The sequence below is a fragment of the Betta splendens genome, chromosome 4 (genome assembly GCF_900634795.4).
Source record: "Betta splendens chromosome 4, fBetSpl5.4, whole genome shotgun sequence".
In the NCBI taxonomy this organism is placed as follows: domain Eukaryota; kingdom Metazoa; phylum Chordata; class Actinopteri; order Anabantiformes; family Osphronemidae; genus Betta; species Betta splendens.
In genome coordinates, this window is record NC_040884.2 from 11,993,597 (window position 1) to 12,020,145 (window position 26,549).

A 26,549-nucleotide genomic window follows, 5' to 3' on the forward strand; every position below is an offset into this window, starting at 1 on the left:
AGCAAAAGCAAAACGACTGTTAATGTCTGAATTAACCTTTTTTTTTGTTTTGGGGGCTGGACTGTATATAAATTTTGCATTCAGCCTCTGACAATTTCACAAGTAAAATAATAAAACAATACATGTACAATACAACTTTGAACGCTGTCCATGGTGCTGATCCTCAACAACAGCAGACAGTTAATGTAAGACATCAGTGGGTTCAGACATCACATCTGGATGTTAGCCACTGTAACCAAATGACAGTAACAATGTAAAAACTTTAGAAATAAATTTAGAAATGATAATCTCATTATTATTGTTGTTTTAGGTGAAACATGGCCCAAGACGCGACGTCTCTCAGCCAATTATTTCAGTCTTCTGTCTTCAGTGATACTGGGCTTTTGTTGTTCTTGTTATGACTCATACAACATAGTTGTCATTAAACTGTCATTAGTCATTGGCTATGACGCGGAAAACACACATTCACCAAATTTAACAGCTGTACCATCATCTGTATTTTTACAAATCCTGCTGTCAAAACTTTTCTAATCTTCTAGAGAATCTGAAGTTCAGTCAAACTTCTTGAAGATTGTTTCCGTCTGTTTGTTCTTACGCAAGTCTCAGATTAATGAAGAATCTGGTGCGATCACAAAGGCGAGGCTGTTCCCTGGATTCGTGTTCAGTCTTTGGCATTGTGGTTTGATTAATATTTGACTTCTTGTACATTTAAACAGAAAGTGTTCATTTGAAGGTAAACACAGGGATAATCAAGTTAATTCAGTTTATTCTTTATAGGTGGTGCCAAAGCTGTCAATGTTTAGTCATAAAATATAACACATACTGTATGTAAAAAAAAGGGAGGGTGAGGGAGGGTGGGAGTTGAGTTGAGTTGAGTTGAGCTTTAGTCTTTTGATTTTCATCCCGGTAACTTATGAGTGAAACCAAATTAGAGGATAAATAACTGGTCTTAGAGCAAGTAGAGAATCGGGTTTCTACGGGAGACGAGCTCCAGAGCTACAGGAAATGCTCCACTTTACGCTCCTGCTGTTTGGACATTTAGAACATTTCTTTTGTTTGATGCCCACTGCAACAACTCCAATACTTATTATATAATGGATGAACACCTTTGGTCTGGACTCACATTTCATGTGTCTACAATTGTGAGGGACCACATTATTTGTTGAGTCAAACAGTACGAGTCATCAATCACTGACGTTTCGATCTGTGCTGAAACCTGACTAGACGTTCAGTTTCTAATCATGGCCGCTCATTCATCCGTCTATGCTAATGACACCGTGAATAAGCCAATAGGATTCAATTCCCACAGTAGGTTACAGTAAGCAATACTTCTGTCAGCGTTTCCTGTGCGGACAAACTGGGAACATGCTATTGACCTAAGCTAATTTGGTGGAGCAGCCTCCCTGAGAGGCACACTTCATGTCTCTGGGGTCCAGCGGGCCAAACCACTTGTCATCATTATCATTAGCACAGTAACTTACCCGAGTATCCCTTGCTAAAGCTCAAAATAACTCTTGACTATATGTCCTGATATTTTTCTCAGCAATAATAAAATTGTCCCTATTTATATCAGAAACGTCATTTATTCTAGCCCCGCGCTGCAAATCTCAGTTGAGAAAGCTACTTCCTATCGCAGATGCATCCGGCTGAATGCACCGAACTGTGACTTCATGGACGGACACACATTTCACAACAATAACAGATCTGGGTGGCGCCTGTTAAGGAAGTAAATCACTCGCAGGGCCACGTAAATCTGACCAGGACGACCCCAGATTCACAATCAGCTCGTGGCAGACAGCTCTCAGCTTGTGACCGAAGCACAAATCCACCAAACTGTGTGGCCCCCTCCTCCTCTTCCTCTTCCTCCTCCTCCCCCCCCCCCCCCCCCCCCCCCCGCTAATCCTTTTTCAATCATGCACTTTTTGGATTATGCGTCTATGTAATTCTTCTCAGGTATTGTTTTATAACTTAATATGATATTTCAATTTGGCGAGTTGGGTTATGTGTTTAGAACACTGTGTGGGATTGGATAAGCAGCAGAGGTCTGCAGGCAGCAGCAGATTGGAGCACGGGGTTAGAGCCAGGCGGAGAGAAGCAGGATAAACCTCTGACACGAGGTCCAAACAGAGCAGGTGCATAAAGGTGGTGAGAACGACCTCATTCCCTCCTCCAGCGTCCATGCTGCCGTGAAGCCTGCATCTGTCCTGGTTTCTAACTGTCACCTCCTGCAAGACATTTGGATGAACTGTCTGAGGCTTTATGAAAGGATACAGATAGGAGAAAGTGTAATGATTCATTTGAACCATGAAGGTAACTGTGATGGAAAACAAGTCATCCTGTTTTTTGCTGTCGTCTCAAACAAATAAATACTCACAATATTCGAAAAAGACTGGAGACAAAAACTAGTCAGTGAAATGTTAAATAAATATGTATAAATCTTGTTTGATCATCATAACCATGGCAAATGTATGTTTGTAACAGCAAATATGCTGAGACATAATGGAAAATGATCTGTTTAGAATAAATGAGTTTGATATAATTTGACAGAAAGAAATTCTGTGGAAACGGGATCTTTGCATCTAAACCTCTGAGTTGAAGCTTCTCTGTGAACTAACTGAACTGTCCCTGCCAGACAAGGTGCAGGGCTGAAAAACAGCTCCAGGAAGTCAGGGGTTTAGATGGTTTTACAGTGGAATGATGACAAATCTATAGCCCAATTCACTGTCAGTTAGAGACTGTATCATTATATTACACACATTACTACTTGTTCTGTATTTATAAAGCTTAGCTTATATAACCTTCATCCCAACCCACACCCCGCTCCAGATGAAGGCAACAATATTGGCTATTGGATTTTTTTCCCCCAGACTCCAGGTTCTGTTTTCTGATGACCATCATCAGAAAGAAACAACCCTTTAAGATCACCTAAGTGTGGTGGAGGGAGATCAGAACACACAAGGCCACGGGATTATTGGTCTTAGCAAGTGAAGAGCTATGTATTGAACCCACTGATGGATGTGAGACACGGAAGGTCTGGGTACATCCTCCATCTCTTCTTCTTCATGACCTCTTGCTTGACACGCTGTTACATTAACATATTAATATACACGATCCACGCCGGTGTTAAAGCACTTCAGCCCGTTTCCATCCGCGTTTTAGGCCTCGAAATAGAGGAGCTTCAGAGAAACTCGTTGCCAGAGCACGTGCTAATGCGGCGTCATTGTACGGAGTCAATAATTGGGGACTTAAACGCGCTCGTCTCGCTCGTGGCGGAGTGAATTAGGCAGAAGCGCGTGTCAGGTGAGCCGCCCTTGGGCGCGCGGAGGCGAGGGCGCGGGGGAGGCAGATGCGTGAAGAGCTGTCGACGCCGAGCTTTAACCTCGCCTCCGCGCGCCACGCGAAAGGTGGCTTCAGGAACGTCTGAGCCGCAGCGTAACACAAAGGCACCCTGTTGGCTCCTTCCTTCACGGCTGCTCCGCTCTGGATGCAGACGCTCCGGCCCCATCGGCTCCGACAGAGACGAGCTCCACAAGGCTCCACAGCGTCCGCGTTCTTTGTCTTTATCTGTTTTTTTTTTTTTTTTTAACTTTCTTTTGTTCACTACTCATCAGACGGTGTTGCATTTCAAATAATGTCATTAGTGGTGGATTTTAATTAGTTTTTATTATGCAGTGCTTTCAAATCAAAGTCACTGCCTTGGCACCTGTGTTGCTCTGCTTTAAATCATCTGGAGGCATTTCAGCCAACAGTTTCAGGACTTTTGTATAATTCTAGTTTTACAATATATAAAAAAATGTCATGAATCAACAACACATTTCCTAAGCATTTCCTTATTTGCATCAGATCCCAGGTGAAAGTTGGAGCAGATGTGCGTTAATGGTAACATTTGCCTGAAACGTGCTAAATCCTCCTCCTAAATGAACGACACGGGTGAATATGTGTCCGGCTCCGTTCACACTTCCAGCTGCTGCTCGCGGGCTCGAGCGAAGGAACAAACTTGAGGTGAAAGTCAGTTGCCAGAGCTTCGCCGCCTCATTATGTGTGAGAGCAGCGCGTCCGGTCGCTCTCCGCTTCCTCGGGGGCTTTTTTCCACGACTCGCGTGGATTCGTCTTTTTTACCAGCCACTTCGTCCTTGCTAACTTTCTCCCCGTGAGACCGTCGCGTGAGCTCTGGGAGGATTCCCCCCCCCCCGTCGCCTCCGCCGGTGCTGAAGCGGGCGCCGGGAGCTCGCGTCGCTTCCCGGGAGCGGGGGAGACGCGCGCGTCGCTGCCACGGCCGGTGGTCTCCCGTCCCCGCTGCGCCTCGCAGAGATGTCCCGCTTCAAATCGGATGTGTTCGGCTGCAACAGGCTGCACGGCCGTCTGCCGACGGCATGAGGCACTGAGGACGAAGGTGAGAGGCTTCGGCTGCTCGTTTCCATCCATTTCATCAGTCTCCAGGTGACGCCGGAGCGCGTAAACTTTTGAAGGTGCGACGCGCGCCCGAGTGGGTGGCCGAAGTGTCGTGGTTAAAAGAAAGTAAACGGGGCATTTTGCGAACAGCTGCTGTTTTTTTCCCCAGGTTGTCTGGGTGCTTTCGTTTACCACCCACCTCACCTTGTCTGCGTGGAAACGCACGAACCAGCACAAGCGACACGTCTGGCGTGATCACCGATAGCTGCAAACGAATGCAAAGAACTCATCACACTTTCTTGCTGCAATCATATTTTGGTGTTTTTTGCGTAACTCCCGTTTGCATGTATCAGATCATGAAATGCACGTGTACGGACTGTGGATTCAAACAGCCAATAGCAACTGTTCCATCTCAATTCCGTCACTCAGAGCGAAGAGCCGCGCGTTTTGTGTCAGATCCTCTTTTCGTTTGTCTTGCTGTGGGTGTGAACGGGGCCTACCGTGCAGTCAGTGGCCAAGAGTGGCTGCACGCGCAGGCTGAAGACCGTCTGCGAGGAGTCGCCCACCTGCGACTTTAACGTGTGCGCCACGGCCTGAATCCATCACGCGCTCTTCTCCCTTTAGTTACGAGCCAGGGGTGTTTTTAATGTCCATCCCTAATGAAAACGCGTTCATTTACTATTAACAATTAAAGCTAATGTGAAAAAAAAACGTTTTCTGTTTATTGATGAGCACTTACTTACTGAAGAGAGCTTTAGGGTCAGATTTTACGTAGAAAGTAATTTGGGAAAACCAAGCTGCAAACTTCATTTCTAGAATGTCACATTCAGAGTTTGTACAAATAATTCCAGTACTCGTTTTACGCATTTATAAGATGGAATGAACCACATAAGGCAATAAAATGCTGTGTTGCAGCTCTTTTACAGTGCGCTGATTTGGAGAGTGAGACCCACGCATCCACGTTATAGCCTCGGATTTTTTCCCACGTTCATTTTGGCGTCTGATGACCAAGAGTCAAAGCGGTTCCTCTTTCTGTTTTACCCGGATGCTCCACGTTCCTCGGGGACTTTTAACGCACTCGCAGGAACTCCTGAAAAAGAGGCTCAACTCCCGGCGATCCTCCTCGTGCCAGAGTTTCTAATGGGTCCCGAAAGAGAAGCGCTGTACGTGTGCGCGTGGAGGGTTGGGGTGGGTGATGGAAAGGGGTGAAGTGGAGACGGGGAGGAAGGGTGTGGAGAGAAACCATAGGTGTGCGTGGTGCGGGGGGGGGGGGGGGGGGGGGGGGGGGGGGGGGGGGGGTGGAGAGAGGAACAAGCTGATTGTGCGTCTCATTTAATAGAGCCTGTGAGCGCGTTATCGTCCCCGTCATCTGCGTCTGGGCGGTCGGTCCTACAGACGCCGTGCGGGCGGAACGACCGGGAGAAGATGCCGCGTTGATGTGCGCGGATATTTTCTGGCTGCCGGGTCAATTGGCGGTGCGATTCGCGTCCCCCGTTCAGGTGGCCGAGACGCTCCGGAGGGAAGGGACGCGGCGCGGGGACCGGACTCGCGCGGAGACTCCTCATGCGCATTCTGTGGGAATGAAGGAATTATAAACACGCGCACGGCAGCGGGTCAAAGTTTATTTCGCAGCAGTGAGCTCCCCCCCCCCCCCTGTTTCTGCGGACATCGCCGAGCTTCAGACCGACGCCGTGATGGAATGACACTTGCGGAGAGGATGATGGACACTTTGGCACCGGAGCCCCTGCTCAGAAATCCTCCCGTTTCCACCCGGCGCGGTGCTGACCGAGCCCTCGGGACGGCGATCACTCATTTGTTTTGAAGTGGCAGGAACCCCCCCCCCCCCACCACCACCCACCACCCCTCAGCACCCCTTGATCGCTTTATCGCCCCCTCCTCGCAATCCGAGCGAGAGATGGTGCGCACAGCGGTTCCTCGGACACTGACGTGCGTACTCATCACATTCCCGTTAAGGAGCGCGTCTTAAAGAGCCCCGTTCTTCATTCATGTTCATTCTGCTGCTTTAAACTTGTTGAGCGACGCCAAAGAGCGGGGACGACAGGGGGCTCCCGTTCCGAGAGGGGCCGTGAAGAAATGTAAGTTTCCCTTTTGGCTTCTAAGTTTACTTTGTGTGTTGTAGCGTGAATTGGACCCGCCGGTCGTGGACGGGGTTATTTATTACCGCACGAGCCCCGTGTTTGTCTCCGGTAATGAGAAGAAAGGAACAGCGTTTAAAACTTTGGCCACGCAATAACTTCCTATTTGGAGATGATTTGAAATGAAAACTTAAGCGGTTCCTCGCGTCATGTTTAGCGGCGCCCCCTTGTGGAAATTATTACCTGATCGCTGTCTATCTATCACTCGTAATTACATTTGTGTCATGCGGCAGCCAACGGGCCTACCTTCAATACGTCATGACGGAGCAGCCGGTTCTAGTTCCAGTAGGTCCGTTACGGCACGCGCTCAGCATTGGCTCACACTGCACTTCATTCTCCACTCTAGTGGGGATGATCTTTGGTTTTACTATGATTTTCCGGTGGATAAAAAAAAAAAAAACAGTTGTTGCTCCTGATCATGATGATTAAACTCGACGGGGCGAGGGCACGAGCTGAATGGCTGATTAATAGACGTGTTACTGATCGTATCAGACCCAGTGGAGTCGCTTTTGATCTGCTCAGCCTGTGTCATGTTTTACCCAGCCAAATAATGGCAGGTGATAATGAGTCACTGTGTGTGTGGTGAAAGCCGCTGCAGCAGCTACAGTGGACGTTTTGAGCATCCAGACATGTCACTGTGGTTGCAGAATAATGTGCTAGCAGCCTTTTAGGAAAAGTGTCTTTAATAATGCATGGGCTGCTGCTGTGTCGCGGGGAGGAGCGGGCTCGGCGGCGAGGCCGGGTGGAGGCGTGAGCTCGTCTCGCCGTCTCATTGGGCGGCCGACGCCCCGGGGCGCCCGGCTCCGCTCGTGTGTGTGTGTGTGTGTGTGGGCGGACGCGCCGCTCTTCGGAGGCCGGGCCTGTCTGGCTCCAGCGGACGCCGGACTGGAGACACGGCCTGCTGGGGGCTCAGTGGAGGCGCTGTGACGGTCAGCACTGACTCCTTTCAGCGGCCATTTGCCTCAGTTTAAGTAGAAAAGTAACTAGTGCTAAAGAATAATGGAACGCGTTTTTGTTCACAGTATTTATGCTAAAGAAACCTACTCTAGGTCCGACCTCGGAGCGGGTTCCTTCCGAACCATCCCCTCCAGCCGCTTTCTACCTGTCGCCATTATTAAAAGATCATAAAGCCGCCGACTGAAGGCGGCGGCATTTGAAGAGGCGACGGCGACCGGGAGGCGAGCCCCAGGGAGGCATTAGAGGCACGCCGGCCGCTCCACGCCGTGTCTGCGGCGCCGCGCTTCACTCGCCGTATGTTTATTCATGAGGACAGCGGCCCTATCGGCAGGTTCTTAACAGGCGAGATCAGGGATTGTGGAAAGGCAGGAATGCGGAGAGCGGAGAGCAGGCAGGAGGCTTTGTTTTTGTGAAGCCGGGCCAGCTTCTATCTTTATCCATCTTTCATCTGTTTCTGACTGGCTGCCCTCCCGTCTTCCTGCCCTTCCCTCTCCCGTGCTCTTGTTTCTCTTTTAGCAAAGCGCTGGTGAGGAATATGAAACAGGTGGAGCCAGGAAAGATGAAAGTGGTTGCAGATAGGACGGACGCGGGGTCAGAAATTGCCCTTGAAAGTGCATAAAATGTGTGAAATTGAAAACGAAATGGGGAAAAATAGCTCAGGTATCAGTGTTAACATGGCATTATTCCACCTCGCTCTGGGTTGAACTCAGGCTTAGGAACTACAGCGGAGTCGCTTTTAATTCGCTGAAATTCGTAAGGCAGGCGTGTGGACTGCCCCCCGTAGACGAGCCTATTACCTGGAGATTTGTTTCCTGTGCGTCCTGTGTCGTTAGCACCAGCGGGGGAAAATGCTGAACCTACACAAACCGCTGGACGGGACAATTAGAGTCAAAGCCAGAAAAGCAGGAGGACGGAACGAGACGCAAGGTGTTTGATGAGGGGCTCCCTCCAGTAATAAGGAGCGACTCCGGCGATGGGTCGGCCGTTGCAGATCGAGTAGATCTGAGGGATTATGAAACAATTAATCATGAAGTTGTTAATTATGAAACAATTACAATATTGACTCCACATACATGTAACTGTGTGTTCAACATTTTGCTTCTCAGCTTATTTGTAACCCAACAACACAAGTACATTCAGGTCTACATGTGTTCTGACTAAAACCCCCCTCGAGGCGGCAGCCCTTCAACCTGACACTACATGTACGTATTACTGTTTTAGTTATAGACTAAATACACCCCATCGTACAACATCCTATTCGCTTCCCACAGCGCCGCTCTCAGCCGTCTCCTGCTCCCAGCGCCTGTCAGTCACGCGGCCTTTGTGGTTTTCACGTAACCGCCTCAAACACGCGGTGGCAGCTGCGTGACCTCATAAACGAGGTTCATTCCCGCAGGTTCGCGGTGAAACGCCCGCAGGCTATTGGAACCGGCAGCTAACGCCGCTGTCCGAGCTAACAGAGGTTAGCGCTGCCTCCGATGTCCAGGAAGTAACGTTTGATTTTGGGTTCTTCATCCTGTGTGGGAGCTCATGGCCATGATACAGGGCGCCAGGTTGACACTGATCAGGCGCGTGGAATTAGAAGCGCTCCTCTTAGGAAATAAAATAAAAAATAAAAGAGCGTGAACACACCCGGTGACCTCTCACCATCACCGCTAGTGTTACTGTAACTCCGACTATATATTCCAGCTAATGGAAGACATTCAGACTTCCTGCGAGCGTGTTTCCTCTGATGTCCTTAAGCCTTGATCGATGGCTGGAGGAAGCGACCCGCTCTAAAATAAACCCTTTTCTCACTTAAAATGCACATCCACACTCCTTCCATCTGCTCTCCTTTTCGCTCCCTCACCTCGGCTCCTCGGAGGGTTATAAGCGGGGAGTAATGAGAGGAAGGGGCCGCCGCGTCCGGGACGGTGGAGTGATAATGACCCCACTTTTGTGATCTCTATTGCTTGTTACCGAAGCCTCGCCAGTCCTTGTTGTCTCATTACCCGCGAGTCAGACCTCGCTTCCTCCTGAGGTTGCACACGATGCGCGCACTCCCACACTCGTGCAAACACTTCCCGGCCATCGCTTCAGTCTCCTCCTTAACACGCTAATATCATGTCTTTTAATGGGAACAGGGGGCTCGGAGCCAAGAGTTCCTCTGGATAATTGGCTGCCGGCTCACCTGCTGACATCTACGTCTTGCATTTTACATGGGGCTTCATTCCTTTCTCTCTTCCTCTTTAACCTCTGTCGCCTTCCTCCATCCGCCGACTTGCAAATGCAAATCTTGTGTTTTTTGACTGATTTCATGTTGTTTCCTCGTCTTTCACTGCGGTGTGTGGAGATTCGAATGGTTCTGCAGGTGCTACATTCTGAGCCCAGATGACTCTGCACTTCTCACCCTGTAGTCAGATTAAAGTGATGGGTTTGAATATGTGCTTGTCTCATTGGTGGTTTTCATGGCAATGCACACTCCAATGGGCCTTTATCACTTATTTATTTGTATTATTAAGTAAGAATATGCACAGTTATATATTGTACACAACATATTCAGCAGTAAATGAATAAATAAGAAAGACATGGGAATGACAGCTGCAGGCATTATCGAAATATGATAAAGAAAACAAAGTAATGTGGAAGTGAACGTATGAGTCGGGTTTATCTTTACTGAACATACAGTACTGTATGTGCTTGTGTCTAAAGCAGCTGTGACATCGTGGGAATAGCAGCAGTGAAGCAGTTGCACAGGTTCAGGCTGTGAGTGTGAGGCAGCTCAGTGAGGCTCAGCACAGAGGAGGAGCTGGATCAGGCTGCGTTGGGGTGCGTTTTCAGCAGCAGTTCAGGCGGCCTCACATTTGAAGGAGAAATGGAAATATTACTATTGTCGCATGTCTGTGCACACAACATATGGTGACAATTAGATAACACAAGGGACAGGCCAGACCAGGGCCTTATACTGTAGAGTTGCCTTTTGTTGGCTTCAGGTCAACTCAGGTTCAGGGTTCAACCACCACCATTTCAGGCTCAGGTTGAGTTCAGGCAGAAATACGTGTCCTGACCCGAACTGCTGTGTTAATAAGAGCTTCCCCAGTAAACAAGCAGCTTGTGTGCAGTGCAGCAAGATAACAAATTGATCACTGATGATTTGGAAGGAGTGTTTGTCAGCACACACACACACACACGCACACACACTGACTCAGCTGACTGATTAGGCAGCACTAAAACATCTACTGGCCCATCCCTCCTGCCTCTGACTGTCGACTCTGGCTCCCATCAATCACATGGAGCTGAAACCTGCACATGCACTAACTACATCAGCTGATGTGCATCAGGGTTGTAAACCATACTATACATTTAAACCATCCTAAATCTGAAACTCGAAGCTGTTGTGTAAAAACCAGCAACAATCTGTGGTTTTGTTACACACGTATGAGCAGACGGAGACAGACAGACAGGAGGATAAATGATTTCAAGCTCGAAGCTCGGCCGTGTTTGAGACGGTGTAGACAAAAGGAGAAGTGAGGCCACCGCTCCTAATGGCTGGTAGTTATAAATGGATACTATATGCCCCTGGAAATAAATCAGAGCATGTGATAAAGTGCAGAGGCTTCTGTTATGGATGGCTCCACCGCCTCACAGATACCACTTCAGAGGTACAACTTGAAGACAGCTGTTTTTATGTTGCACATGAGGACAACATGTTGTTATGTTCTCTTACAGTAAAGCATAATTCATATTTTTAGTTTTAATGTAGTAAAACCAGATGCTGTGTAATATGAAAGGTGTTAAAGGTTTCTGTCAGCATATTATTCTGATGAATTTATTTGGACAAACTTTACTGGAGCTCCTATGGTGGTAATGACTGATAATGATAACTGATCCTTCTTAAATTGAAAGATTGGTGGGTTCTGGTGAGCAGACGTTTATCTCTACTCAGGTTTATTAAAAATGACCACTTATGTTAAATAATGACCACCGTTTAACCTTAAAGTGATTTGTGGCCTCCCAAGGATGAAGCAGATGATTGGCAGTGTTCAACCTCTTAGGGGTTGGGTGATGGTGACAGAGGCAGAGGCAGAGGTGGGGTTCGTCGTTCCATCACAAGGCTCGCGGGTTAAACTTCTGCCACCGTTCTGATGTCCAGCTCCTAGAGTAGTTAGAAACTACGGTTCACACGGACTCCTGCGTGTGGGGTGCATGCGCGTGAGGAGGGTGTGAGCTGTGACGCCTGACGCTCCTGGGTGAGAGCAGCAGGCTCCGGTTTACCCCGATGGCCTGTGTTTTGATGGACAACCAACACCAACATGGCACCGAACACCGAGCTTTTTAGCACCCGTCCTACTTTCCTTTCACACATGCACTTTTCACTCCGCCGATGTCTCTCTGCCAGTTTTATCCCCATAAGGAAGGCGTATTTACCCCTTCTTCTGTTTCTCCTTCATTTTCCGCAGCGCTCGATGTCCACGACAGAGCAGAGCCATGACTGACAGCCAGAGAAGCTGAGGAGACCTGTCACTCATCTTCCTATCAGCGTGTCAGAGGGCTATCTCCTCTCGTCTCCCCCTGCTTCCTTTTCCTCCTCCGCCGCCGCCCTCCCTCCCTCTGTTCTCTCCCGTTATCGTTTTGAATGGGTTGGTAACCTCGCTATCATCGCCCGTCATTCCGGAAAACCCGAGAGACACGGAAATAGGGAGAAAAAACAAGCCACTTGTAAACCAGGCCCCACTCCGCCTGAAGGGAGTTTGCTATGAGTCCTCCCTCCAGCTGAATGAGCCGTGCAGGGTGCGAGTAGAAGAGGGATTCCGTGCTCATACGCCTTCTGAAGGAGATACAGCTCCTTTGCAAAGGACCAGCCATGCGCTTCCAGTTGGCGCTGGCGCTGCAGGCCGTGTGGACCAGCGTTTGCCAGGCGGCCATGCAGCACTACCCTGCAGCGTGGGGCCACTACGACGTGTGCAAGTCCCAGGTGTACTCCGACGAGGGCCTGACCTGGGACTACATGGCCTGCCAGCCGGAGGCGGCAGATATGACCCAGTACCTGAAGGTCACTCTGGACCCCCCCAACATCACCTGTGGAGATCCTCCAGAGACATACTGTGCCCTGGTGAGTACATGACCAGAACCCTCACGATCCCACCTGCTGTACTGTATTTAGCACAGCTTCCACATCTGGGTCCGCATGCGGAATATTTACTGGGCTCGTCCTGACCCCGGAGCTGTGACAGACACTTTCAAAGCCCGTGTGACTCAGATATGCAGCCGTGGCTGAGAAAGTAGAGGCTCGTGCCCATTGACGTCACGTTGTGCTGTTTAAAGAGCTGCTTCCCCGTGTGCACGGCAAACACTGTCTGATGCTGCTTACTTGCAGAAAAACGCGGCGCAATGCGACTTCAGGATGCGAAGACGCGCACATCAAAGGTGCTCAGAAGTACAGTTGCGCAGTTTCAAAGCGTCTCCTCCTGTGTCAGTTCGAATGTAGAGCTAAATGAGCGAGTGTCCTAAAAATGCAAACAATCTCCGGATGAAATAACTAAAAATACGACGGCGCACGCGAGCCTCAGCGCAGCGGCGTTTGAGGTGCAAATACAGAAGTCTGTCACATTAATCCTTCCACAGTATGTGTAGGTTTTCATACAGTGGAGAGGTGCTGTCAAAGGCCTGTGTGATCCAGGCCCTGAGGGACGTTGCCCTTCCATCCAGAGGAGAGCGAGGACCGGCCGGAGCCTGAATTGATTATCCTCACGCTAGCACTGGTCCAAGGTGCATATTGTAGTTTGAAGTGTATTTGCACCGATGTGAGATGGTTGTATCTGGTGGCCGGTAGTTTTAAGCCTAACAAGCTGTGGCTGAATATGAGCGGCTGATACAGTAGATGGATGGGAGCTCTTTAACACCAGAGCTATGACTAGTTGACCTGGGAAGATGCTGTGAATGCCGTGGCCTCAGAGACCTCCTCCTTTTTTGCTTGCAGTTATTACACAGTGCTCAGTGAAGCTCAACACGTTGCAATGGAAACTGGAAGTGGTGAAAAACTGAAAAAGAAAAATGAGCATCTAGTGTTTTGGCAGCGTCTTTGCAGAGCGACACATACACACAAATATAATGGATTACAGTGAGTTTGGCCTCCAGGAGAGATTGAATGAAACTTTAGATGGACGTAGCTCATTGTTCTGAGTCAATGAATAAATGCTACAGAGGTCATTGATCTGTACAGTGAGGTTGACGTTGGCATTATTTTTGGAATAAACCTTTATTTTCCTCTCAGGATGAAATGTCATGAATTGTGAGTCTAGCAGCATCGTTACATCCAATAATTTGTGATCAAATACCTGCAAAACATTCAGTTCACATTCTCAGCTGCACTTTTAGTAATTAATTACCTCGTTAGGACGACAAATGGTTTGTGGTGAGAGAGAGAGAACATTAGAGCAGTTTAGATTTGTTTCATTTAGGTGAATTCAATGATCATTGAACATTAAGAGTCAGTCTTTATTTGAGTGTGAAGAGCTTCTGCAACGCGTTGACATAAAAACCATATTTCCTGGAATGTAGAGCGATGTTATATTTAAACAGTGCCATAAGTAGCAGTGATTGGTTTTTTTGAAGTGCCTGTGCTGCTGTTGATTCCACAAATTATACTGCAATCACGAAAATCATTAATTCCTGGTGGAGCTGAAAATAAAATGAGCAAAAGATGCTTATTAGGTCAAGTATTTAATTAACAAACCGCCCTCCTCCTCATTCTGGGTCTTTTTGGCTTTGAAACTCACAGCTGGTCGCCTCAGACTCGCACTAAATGATGAATCCATTTCGGGCTGTCGTGTGTTACCAAGTCATCAAAGATTCTCTTAGAACAAACGTACTCCTCAACAGCTTCAAGAGCTCTTCAGATAAATAGCGAGATGTTCCAGGAAAAGTAGTAAGCTGAGTATAAATAGACAGTCACCATCAGCAGAAAGTCAGCGAAGGGGAGAGACAGAGGAGCAGAGACAGATTAACAAAATACAGATGACTAAGACACTGAGCGAGTGATCAAGAGGCGAGTGAGAAGGAGCCAACGTGGGGGAGACTCAGAGGACTCTGAGCAAAGCATACGGCAGCTGAGGAACTAATATCTCCGTCGTGGGGCGGGACGGAGGCTCCGAAATCTGAATAATTCAGCATGTTTTGTAGCTAATGTGTTTTATTCATAGGACACATTATTCAGCCCGACGTGTCTCAGGCACTTCTGGAAAACGCTGACTCCCGTCATGAGCCAAGGTTGGTTCATAGCAAAGTGAGTCGAGGCTCGGGATGTGATGGAGGTCATTTTGGAAACGGGGTCACCCTGTGCCTCCGGAGGGTCCCCGACCTCCGATTGATCTGTAGTGAATTTACAGCTGCCAGACTGAATTAGACAAACTCAAACCACCACTACGTTAACGTTTAAGCAGATACATTTAAATTTATTACATTGGTCCGTGGGGCTCTGTACCTCTGGGGCTGACCCTGATAATGGTCAGCTAGAAATCTGGTTTCGTTCCAAATTCTGTCCTGATATTAGTGGTCAACACTATGTGTTTACTCGAAGGGGAATGTCTGTTTCCTGGAGTCTCTCCCACACATTCCTTAGACAATGACCAGAACAAATTGTTGATTCAGCAGACACAGCATACTTATAATAATATATGATATGGTACGTAAATATACTACGGATCCACATCTGAATTGTGGACAAACAGCAGGGCCAGTGCACTTCTAGACAGAGTTTATTATCATTATTATTGCCAGCCTCTTAATAGCCGATGATCGCTTATTGAATTAGCGCGTTAGCGCTGTGCATCCGGCGCTGCTTCAGTTGAACAGACAGGGGCTGACTCCTCTCTGCACTGTACTCAGCTCATCACAGATCACACAAGCAGCGGTGAAACGTGACCCCTGGTGCTTACCATGGAGTCCAATTCTCTGCAATTGGTTTGTGTTTACCCCCGGCAGTAACGTGGCTCCAAATCAACACTGGAACAATTATCATTGATATTCCAGCTACTCTGACTGTCAGTCCGCTGCTGCGCTGCCAATAGCGGTTTGTCAGATTCTTGGCGATTATCATTAGGCCGCGTTATTGGAGAATTTCATCTCGCTAGTAATTGATTTTGTGTTGGGAGAAGCGGGTGTATTTTAAAGCCCGGTGTCTGCTTCCTGGAGGGCTGAAGGTAACGGACACCGAAGCCTGATGGGAGCACGGAGGCGCGGAGCGATGCAGCAGCTCGAGGGCGTGGCGCTTATATGAGCACGGAGATCTCAGGTTGCGGCCTTCATCCCAGGGTCACACATAGAGAAAGACAGCAGCACACGCACGCACACACACACACACACACACACACACACACACACACACACACACACACACACACACACAGACACACGCACACACAGCATTCCACCCCACTGCAGTTTGTATTCCGCTTCTAGCCCGCTGACCTTTTTGATAGCAATAAGCTGGCATTCAATGAACTCTAGCACACGGATCTGCCATCAAATGAGATTTCCCTGTCCCCTCCAGTAAGACTCAGACCAGCCTTTAAAAGCCTGGACAGGTCGCGCAGCATCCACCTGCTTATGAGTGAGATCCTGGAGAGGAGCTCAACTCAGCTCACAGTCAAACAAAAATTATGCATTCCAGTGAAAATGGCTGATTTCTTTTAAAAGACTTGTTAAAAATGTTTGATGGCTCTGGCTGTAAAAAATAAACCCAGGAACTGAGGAGTTGTGCATTCTCTCAGTGTGAAGAGGAACACGGGGAGATTCTCAGTTTCCTTCACTCCTGCACCTGGATTCAGACATACAAGGAGCACATTTCCAGGTGTAGCTCCATAATTTATAGTGCGCTGGGAAAGCTTGCTTACGCGTGTGTTTGTCTGTGGACGTCCCCGCGCAGCTTCTGAATGTCTTCATGTGTGCCATCAATTTGCAGGCGGGAAATGCTGATGAACGCTGAAACCCGGCAGTCCCAGCAGGCCGCTGCGTCTCGCAGCCAATCAAATCTAAATGAGGAAATGAAGGAGATTATTAAAAAGGGCCGTGCAGCATGTGGCGCTTTCCTATTTTAGCCCCAGTGAGAAGTCATAAAAGCTGTGGCGTCATCACAGAGGCTGCATCACAAATAGCGCTTCACTAGTTATAGATCTGGCTGCATTCGAACCATTAGCAGCATTTACAGTACATCTTTCCATTCAAGTTATTTTCTGACTGTTTGCTCTTTTACACCTGGTTGATTTAAATAATTAAGAACCACTTTGCTTTTCAGGTTGTGTCATAACTTCACAGGGTGTTTACTCAGTATCCATCCATAAACTCTATGTCTTAGCAAAACATGAGACACTAATGCATCTCTCAGTGTTGCTCCCAGTGTGTTTAGAATAAATAGGTACTAGACCAGTTCAGGCCAATCACTTTTCATGGCCAAGTGCTGGCACTTTGGCCCTCCGTGGACCAAAGAACTGGTTTGGAGCCAGTGCATTATGTGGAACCAGTTCATTAATTTGACTTGGTGTGAACATATTCAGATCCCTAGATTCTGACTCACTTTACTGAGATGAATCTAAATGTAGGAATATTTTAAGTACAGTTTAGCATTTACATTGTTTTGTTATCGGACAGCTGCTGAAAACATCTGACAGACTCTTGCAGACGCTGCACAGAGGCTTGCTTCAGTTATAAGTTGCTTTTGTTGAAGACAGCTGCACATGTGATGGTTTGCTACTATAAAAGTCTAATACTACAATATAACAAATCAAGAGAGTCAAAAAGAAAGCGCCGCGGCTTGAATGCACTTCACCAGACAGGTAACACTCCTGAAGGTGATTTAGAGTCACAACATGTTCGCAGCATCACCCAGGAAGCCGCCGATGTCCCAGTCGGGGCTTTTCTGGGTATGTTTGCCAATAATTGCAGGTGAGAGCTTCTTACATTGTGAAATACAAATGTGACCTTTTCCTAAGCTGATCCTGATTAGAGGTTTCAGACAGACAAAGCGTTTTAACTCTCCTGCCTCGTGCCCCGCCACCACCCCGCACTCTCTCATTGTGCCGCCTCTCAACAGGCTCCATGCTGACATTTTACTGTCGGCAGCAATGTGTCTCATTTCAGATTGTAACACTCAGTCAATGCAAGGGTTAGAGGATGACGGGAGGGGGAGGCGAGCGATGGGGGCCGGTTGCAGGGCTTCTGTGTTGTCACGGGCTTGTTTACACAGGCTTTCTGGTGAGGGGTTGAGATTTCACAAACAAGGAGGCTTCTCACATCTGCACACAGACTTTACAAAAGGTCAGAGTTGAGGAATGTAGCAATTAACCAGGCCTGAATATCTAATTACTCAAGCACCACAACTGCCCAACATCAGAGGATTAAGTTAACTTGATTAATATCTCTGTGACTCCTTTTATCTTTGCTAAATTTGATCAAAGAATTGAATTTGTGACATAGCATATGAACAAAACAAGCTTAAAAGGAACTAGATTTGCATTCGCAATCTTGCTGTTGTCGTCATGTCCTTTGATTATCCACAAATATGTGGAGCTGGACTTATTGTTTCTGCACAATTCACAGACGGAGAACGTTTGAATTCTTCACGTGGTTTTAATCGGTTCTCAGGGGAATTTAGTCTCTTATGTAATTTAATTATTCTAATCAACCCTTAACAAACATTGTCAGTGTGTATGTTCATGATTGTACCTGACAGATAACATCCTTCATTATCACTGGAGCAGCAACTGTCAGCCTTTTATCTAGGAATTGTTCAGTCCACTGTATGTAGTAGTTTATCGTATGATACAGGAAGTGGAACCAGAAATATGATACATGCGCTGCTACACAGTTAATAGAGAGTTAATTGCTATTAATATTCTTTTCCAGTCACGTTCATTATTTTTGTAAAGCAAAGATAACCAGCTTCTCAGTCAGTGCAGATAAAGTACGACCAATCAGAACATTTTACCAAATTCTCTGACATGTGTTATTTCATTTTGAAAAAAAAAAAAAAAAACTACCTGAAACGCAGGACAAAGCTGTTAGCTTGCCTGCTAACGCCACCTTTAATTGCATATGGCTGCTTGAATAAATGCTACTGATGAAAAATGCTGTTACAACCTTTGATGACTGCTTATGCAGTGTTAATAGATTATAATAGCAGCTACTGTATGAATGTATAAACCTCTGAAAATATAGTGGTAATGGATTCAAAATATCATTCTTTATCTTGATCGCTTCATTTCAAACGTTACATAAGTCGGAAAGTGTTGAGCGAAGCACAAAATGTTGGACTTTCTCTGGCCAGCGTGAAGGTTAGTCACATGAGGATCTCATCATATCTCCCGTGACCCACCCTGTGCTGTAAACCTTTCATGAGCCCCGTGCGTCTTCGGAATTTTTATCATTTTCTTATTTCCCTTCAGCCGCGCGTTTATCCAGGCCTTCGGGTTCCAACACAAACATAGAATTGTCAACCCGCCCAGGCCGGGCTGAAGCGGAGTCCATTAAACAGGTGTTGGCAGAAAGTCCCACACTTCCTGTTATGGGCATGTTGTGGCTGAGCCTTGAATAATACACAGTGGGAGTAAGACTGAGAGAGGACGTATCAGCCATAGATATTCTGGTTCATATTCAGCCCTTTGCGTCATATCATGCTGTGTTGCCTAGAATGTCTAAAAACAGATATTGTTGGTGAGGATTCTGCCTGTTTATTTATTGTCCAACAATAGCACCAGTGAAATAAATGAATTATTACGAAGTCATTCAAAAACAAGCTTTACTTAGGACTTCCTTGCTTTTACTGACGGAGTCTTTCAACTTTCTGGGCTCAATCCAAAATGGACTTGATATCAGGTAAACCTGAGCTACACTGGACCTAGAGAGTCCCAGAGATAATTAGACCAGAAAAGCCAAAGCTGAGCAACATCATGATTGATTCATTTGATCAATTACCAAGCAGCTTCAGTTTCCTCATCAGAACAAGGCTCCAGTAGTGGATGAGGTCCACGGCTTTCTCAACCTCCTGCTGTGACTCTACAAAATCCTACTGTATTACTGCATCTGCTGCAATAATGCTGTATAGCAGCAGCAGCAGCAGCAGCAGCAGCAGCAGCAGCAGCAGCGATACTTTGCAGTGGTTGGGGTTGATTTAAAACCTCTGCCCATAAATTCAGACGCTGCAAGGACTGAACCAAGCTGCCATCACAGTCAACATAGAGACAGACAAGCACCAGACTCTAGTGGTCATCACCTGCATTTTGAGCCATTGATTTCTGAGGACTAGCACAATCATGCGTTCACCAGGTTAACACATGAATCAAAACAAGTTTAAACTCCTTTTTCTTTAGGTGTGAATGGAAATGTAAGTAGTGCAGGTAGATGTGTTCATTTCAAGGGGGGAAAGTTTGTAAAAGTGAAGTTGGCACGAAGTTGGCATGCAGGCGGCGTCGGGGAGCTCTGTGATGTTGTGCTGCGAGTGTGTGACTGGTCTATCTGGGCTCCATCAAGGCGTTCAGTGTTTGCTCACCGTTTGCGCCGCCATAACAAGATAACAGGAGGCCTCCTTGACTCCAACCTCCCACAGGGTTTTCTGTCGATGCCGTATTCTTTTTTTTTTTTTACTCCAAAGTTTGGGGCAAAACACGGCCCGTACTTCGCCATAAGGTTTGAGAGGAACAAAAAGCAGAAAAACAAAAGAGGACCTTTTTTGTGTGTGTGTTTGGAATGACTGTGTATGAGGTCAATGATAGAAAGGCTCAGGTTTCATTATGGGAAGCTAAAACATAATATTTCACTCATACAGCTTTGGTTTCCAGATACCCCAGTGATGAATGTCCAGAAACATTATTGAGTATAAGTCACAGCAGGGGTGATCTGTCATAGCTCAGATTCTGCCTCAGAACATCATAAAGTCATTTGCTATTGACAACAAGTCACCCAGAAATATCCCTTAGTATGATGGTGAATGCTCAGTGGATAATAGGAACCAGCCACATGGACCATCACTGTCCCATTCACCAACACCGGGCTTTTTTCTCTCTTCCACAAAGTGTGGGCTGTTATTTGATGAACGCCTTTTAACCTCCTTTTCTCCTCCTTTGCACCGAGGGCTTGAAATTCCTCTTGTGGTAATGGGAGCTGTTGCCTTTCACAGTCCATCACTCATGGGAAATTATGGTCTAGAAACCCCTACCCACTATTATCCCTCAGTGGCCTGTCCACCTCTGCATTAAGATGTTAGAATAGATAAATAGATGAACGGACGGACAGACAGAGTACTGAATCCATGTGTGTGTGTGTTTGTATATACAGCCACGCCACAGACTTTCATCAGCTCACACTTCACTGTCAGTTGACTGTTCACATCTATTTCAGGATGTAAGCGTCTGTATAGCTCAGCCTGATGCTAACAGCTGTGTGGGACGTTCCTTCACGTTTCTGGGTGTGCTCAGCTGAACTACAGTCCTACCTTCACTTCACAGTCTTCAGACTGTTAACGTTTAACTCTGGCATCTCTGGCATGACTTGACAAAACACATTCAGCACCATGGAGAGCGCTTTGACGCGTTCCTGTCACATATAGCAGCAAATGTACCTTTCTTCAAAGAATTAGGAAGCATGAAAAAAAGGAAAACATGAAATCCACTGCCACAAACTACAATATTGTGTTATTATATTCTCCTAAAAATACCGGGAACAGCTCATTCGTGAAGTTTAGAGACAATTACTCAGTAATTGGCCACAGTTAAAATCCTAAAGCATTTAAAAACTTGCTGGGCAGAAAAGTTTTGGCTTTGTTATTTTTTAAAAAGTAAATAATATTAGTTGGTTGGTTGGTTTGGTTCTAAATAGTTACTTTACTTTGCATTTAAATGAAATGAACAGGCTGTAAGCAGGTTGAATAAAACATCTGGCATTTGACAAATTCAGTGGCAGAATTACAACATTTGGACTGAAGCACATCAGTATCTGATGCTCAGGGTTTCTCCTCCTCTGGCCTCATTCTGTGTGATGGAGCATAAAACATTCCAACAGATGGATATTGTGGCTTTAACAAATGCATGAGAATAGACCTAATATGTGTTTGATTCCTTGACATCAAATCGTTTACAAATGCTTTTATTCAGATGAATAAAGCAAATATTCCATTATGAGATTTTGGTCCGTGCGGCGCCTGTTGTCGGCTCAGTCCTGTTTGTTTGAGGAGGAAACGTGAGCCTGTACACTCTTCAGCCTGACAGTCTTTGAAGAACACTCCTACATTACAGTGACTGACAGCTCTCAAACTCCAAGATCTGCTGTGTCTGGCCCCCACCAGGCACAGGGCACACTGTGAATCAGTAGCGACTGAAACCCGATGCTAAATCTGAATGTTGACACTCAGGTATTTCTCTTTTTTGCTAAAAACAACTCAGGGAAATGTAAAGTTTGCTGCAACAGCATTAAAACTAGAAGTCAGGGAGATGAGAGGACACAGATGGAATTGCTGTTAGAGCGTGTGCAGGCTTTTGCAATGATATTACACTCTCATGTAACGTCTTCCAGTAAACCCAGCTTGATCCGACAGATAATTTGACATGCACCGCTGTAATGATTGCTTCTAAAAGACAGCAGACAACAAAGACATGACAAGACAAGACAGAAGCTCTACTTTTCAAATGGCCGCTATCTGCTTTGTGTGCCGTGGTCTATTCCACTGAGGGACCACAACAGCCCTGGAAAAGCCCTGCGCTTGCTTAATTAAAGGAAGTGAATAACCAATGTAGCTATTTACACCTCGTTCTGACATAAATCTGCAGTTATTGCACTGGCGAGACGCTCCTCTTCCCAATTTAAGAAGCACCCGAGAGCCTTTCCTTAATAAGTGATCCTCCTGATTAGGCTGCAGCGAGAGTTACAGTCTCGTACTGAGGGAGAGAAAAGGACAAGAGGAGCTGAATCTGACTAGAGGGGAGGTAGTTAGCACAGTGTCATCGTGGATATTGAGAGGGTCGGCATTTTATTAACCCGAGTCAGGACGGAGAGAAAGAGAGCACTTGGTAAATTGAGGCTAGACTTGCAGTGTCTGCAGGACTTTGGCCTAAGGCTGCCTGGTATATAGATACTTGGCATTTCAACCTTTCAATCTCCCAAGCCATTTACCCAGGCAACACTGTCTGCCTCAGTCCATTGCGCCGCTAATTAGCAAGTTGTTTTATTTCCTCTGGCTGCTAAAGCACTTTCAGTCATTTTATTTCGGGACCCGCTGTCTAGAGAGGACGCGTGCTGAAAGCGTCTCCCACAAGGTGCCAGGCACTTGTCAGAGAGGCGCGATGTGACAAGGGTGCGAGCGGTAATCTGTTCATTATGCTCGCGAGGCCGGCGAGCGATTGAGAGGCTCGGCGTGGAAATGCATTTTACATCCCCTCTGTCTGCACATCACAGGCTCTAAATGGAATGATTTAGTTAGAGGTGCCAGGCATTAGCTGCTACTCTGGGACGCATTGTTGTGGCGGTGAAGGCTCTCTTTCAACCGCGCTCGGCGCGGCTCCGGTTTGTTCCCGCGTTGTAGACATGGCGGCGGCGGCGAGGAGCGTTGGCGTCCGATGCGAGGCTGCCACTCGTTCCCACGGAGCTCATCAAGGTCCCTCTTCCACCTGTATCATTAGGTGGCTTGCTCTCCTGCCACCACCCATGCGGCTGTATAGAATACCAGGAGGTTGCCAGTTACATGAGTATCAGGGATTTTTTTAGATCATACATTTGTCCGTGGTCTGCCCTGCTCAGGGTGCTGTTGTCACTTCATGCATTTCAGGCCATGTTCATGTTGAGGACCAATTTTAGAACCTTGTCTAGACCAGTCCAGTTACATATACATCCATACATTGACCAGATAAAACCAGGATGCACAACATCTTTACATTAATTTGATACTTTACAAATATACATTCGTGTCACTGAGGTTGGAGCCACAACGCACTCTCTATAAACAACGGAAAGGCCAGTTAGTCACTCATCCTTCTTACTGTAGCTTTGCAGTTCTCTGCAGCGGCTGAGCAGTTCGTTTCAGTCCCAGCTGAAGAGGCTGCGTGCTGCTAATGGCGCTAATTGGCTCCCCTAACATTCTCCCCCGTCTCCTTCTGCACGCTGCCGCCGGTGAACAGCTCAAGTTTGAAACCTTTCAGCTCCGCTCCTCCCTCTGAGTTGCCTGTTGGGCTGTTGCTGAGACTTTTTGAGGAGATAATGTTTGAGTTTTGTATAAACACTTGTAGTTTCCAGATGATGATTCTAAAAAATCTTGGAGAGATTGTAACAAGTTACACAATTTAACCCTTTAGCCTTGAACACCCCTTCTCTTCTTCCATTGCAGTTCATCTATCGTCCTTTGCAATGAGGAAACACCCCGATTTAGATCAGACAGTGAAACCAAGAGCAAATGACCTACATTCCCAGCTTCTACCTTGCTGATGACGCTACAGAACAAAACCTGGCCTAAGCCCCCGATTTATTGCCACCAACTTTTTTGTGACGTCGAGTGTCGAATGGGAAGTTGATCACAGAAGCCGGCGTCGTGTCTCGCTGTGTATCCGCGTGCCACGTGGCACCGAGCGACTCAGCCTCGCTGCCAAGCGATAAGACCACAGAGCGAGCTGCCCGCTGTGCCAACCTACTGGATTCCACCTCGCAATCGTCTTCGTTGGGAGTTGTAAGGCTGCTCTACTTCTAATGCGACGGTTCTTGTTGTGTTGACTTCATGTGTTCAGACCGGAGCTCTAAAGCAGAACATCGATGACGAGGCACTTTAGGTAAAAACAAAAACTGTTCATTTCTGTATGTTGTTGGTGATTGAGTATTTTTGCACAGCAATAAGCCAAAAAAATAGGTCTCAAACAAAATAATGTAGCAAAAACATAAAAAAAACATGTAGCTCCCTATTGTGTACATACAGTGTCTTAAAAAGGGAACAGCTGCTTATCACCTTAATGGTTAAGTGTGAAGCTTGAGAAAAGCAGTAGTTGGCAGAAACGACAGCTACGCTCTGGTCTGTTGTTGCACAATGGTCTGCAAAGGTTTTACACTAAGACAGATTACTCACAATTAGAGCACATGCAAGGCTGCAAATCCCAGCACATCAACCCCAAGGTCAGAGCGCGAAGCGCTCAGAGAAACGCAGAGCCGGAGCCAAGCAGCTACAGATTTATCTTTCATTATTCATCTTTTAGTGTCAACTCTTCACATCATTTAAGTGAATTGTATTACTTGTTCCACTGCATTTCATTTTGTTTTGTGATATTTTTATTTTTTCTATTGATACATACTTTATCCTGTTGTATTCTAGTCTATTCTACTCTACATTTTACACAGAGCTCACTGAGAATCTCTAAGAACCTCTTTTAGAGCATTAAAAAGCATCTGAAAAAGCAACTCTTTGCCCCTAACGTGGCTCCTGGGGTGAATCACTCCCCCGGCTCCTCCGCTCCTATAGGCTCTAGTTATGGCTGGTTTCCTTCCACAATCCAAAGACATGCATTTACGCTGAGAGTGAGTGGCTGCTGACATGTCCAGGGTGAACCCAGCCTTTGCTTGAGGGCAAAGCAGGACAAACCGTCCGAGTACTTTCATTTTATGTTACTGTAATAACGCCGAGATTATGTGTGAGTGACTGTTGCTCCGAATCCGCCTGTGGCGAAGGAGGGGGCGACGGCGTCCTGAGGTGAAGGTGTTAGACTGTTGTGCTGAGCAGATTCATGCCTTGCAGAAGGTTCCTGCCAGTGAAATGTTGGCGGCGGTCTGCAAACAGCTCTGCAGCGCGAGGGCAGCGTAGGCGGCGGCTGGCATATGGTGCAGCAGCGCGTCCCCTTGTTAGGCTGCCGTCCTGGCTTGTTTCGTACAGGCGCAGCCGAGTGGCGGCGCTTCGGTACCTGTGGAACCTGCGTGTGGCTGACCTCTGTGTCCAGCAGGATGCTTCACTGCCTTTGATGGAGCGCGAGCATACCGGCCCATTCACAGCATCAGGCTGTTGGATGAATACATGCTAAAGGCAATCGCAGCTGGTATTTTTTTTTATTTAAGTCTCGTAGCATCCGCTTTTTCCATCCATCATGTTTTGAAACCGGCCCTGACTTGGATGTATAAGCATTCTTAAGTTATTATTGCTTCTATAGCTAAATGTCATTCACACTTCACAGAATGTGATTATGACCTAGGCAACATATGGACACAATCATCAGGTGTGATTAGCAGCGTTGGTCACTCATAGCGAAGCTGAACGCATCCCTCTGATGCTTAGACGCCGTTGGTCGCTTCCAGCGTTGGTCGCGTGCTCGCACTCATCAGCTACGAACAATTGTTGTTTGACTCATGAGGAATTTCATTAGCAGCTTTGGTTGCCGGTCTGGTTTTGCTCCACAGCCTCTATACCTGTGTCGCCTTGGCAACACGTATTGGGAGTGAGACGCGTAATTGGAGAACACGTCTCCGGTGGCTGTTTGCCGCGTCTAACGCCGGTGGATCCGTGGCTCCAGAATCCACCGTGGGACAGAGATGCTGCTCAGTGCTCGCTCCAACGCTCCAGGCTCGGTGCGGCAGACACACTGCGCTTAGCAATTATCAAGGGCCAGTTTCCCACAATGTACAGAGTTTTGGGAGGCTCAGGAATGTGGAAATAAAAATCATGGTCTCGAACACAGAATTTTTATGGACACCTGCTAAAACAGATACTTAGGACTTTAATATTTTCCAACCTGCATCTTAATGTGATTTACTAAAAGCATTTATCTAATCACCCTGGGCCCAGTTATTTTATTCCTCTCTGAGCTCCCTGGAGGAGACATTCAAATATATACTGTGTACGTTACTGTACATTGAACCTGAGTTTACCTTATGATATATAAGCGCTTACCTCTTGTTTATTACCTCGTTTGGTGCCAGTAGAAGTTAAACCTCATGAATATTCACCTCAGAAACGTCTACATAAAGACTGGTAGAAATACAATATATGTTTGAGTGACAGCCTCTAAACACCCCCTCTCCTCCCAAACCTTGTCTTTTCAAATCCCTTCTGGACGC

At 46.9% G+C, this 26,549-nt stretch overlaps 1 protein-coding gene across 7 annotated transcripts in view; it reads left to right on the forward strand.

Moving 5' to 3' along the window:
- Nucleotides 1-5,688: 5,688 nt before the first annotated feature.
- Nucleotides 5,689-26,549, forward strand: part of ntng1a (netrin g1a) — a 71,227-nt gene continuing 50,366 nt past the window's right edge. For all 7 annotated transcript variants that reach the window (XM_055508159.1, XM_055508160.1, XM_029146371.3 and 4 more), the window contains exons 1-2: nt 5,689-6,488; nt 11,945-12,597. In XM_055508159.1, coding sequence (XP_055364134.1) covers nt 12,349-12,597 — 249 coding nt within the window. In that variant the 5' untranslated portion in view covers nt 5,689-6,488; nt 11,945-12,348. The remainder of the gene's footprint in view (nt 6,489-11,944; nt 12,598-26,549) is intronic.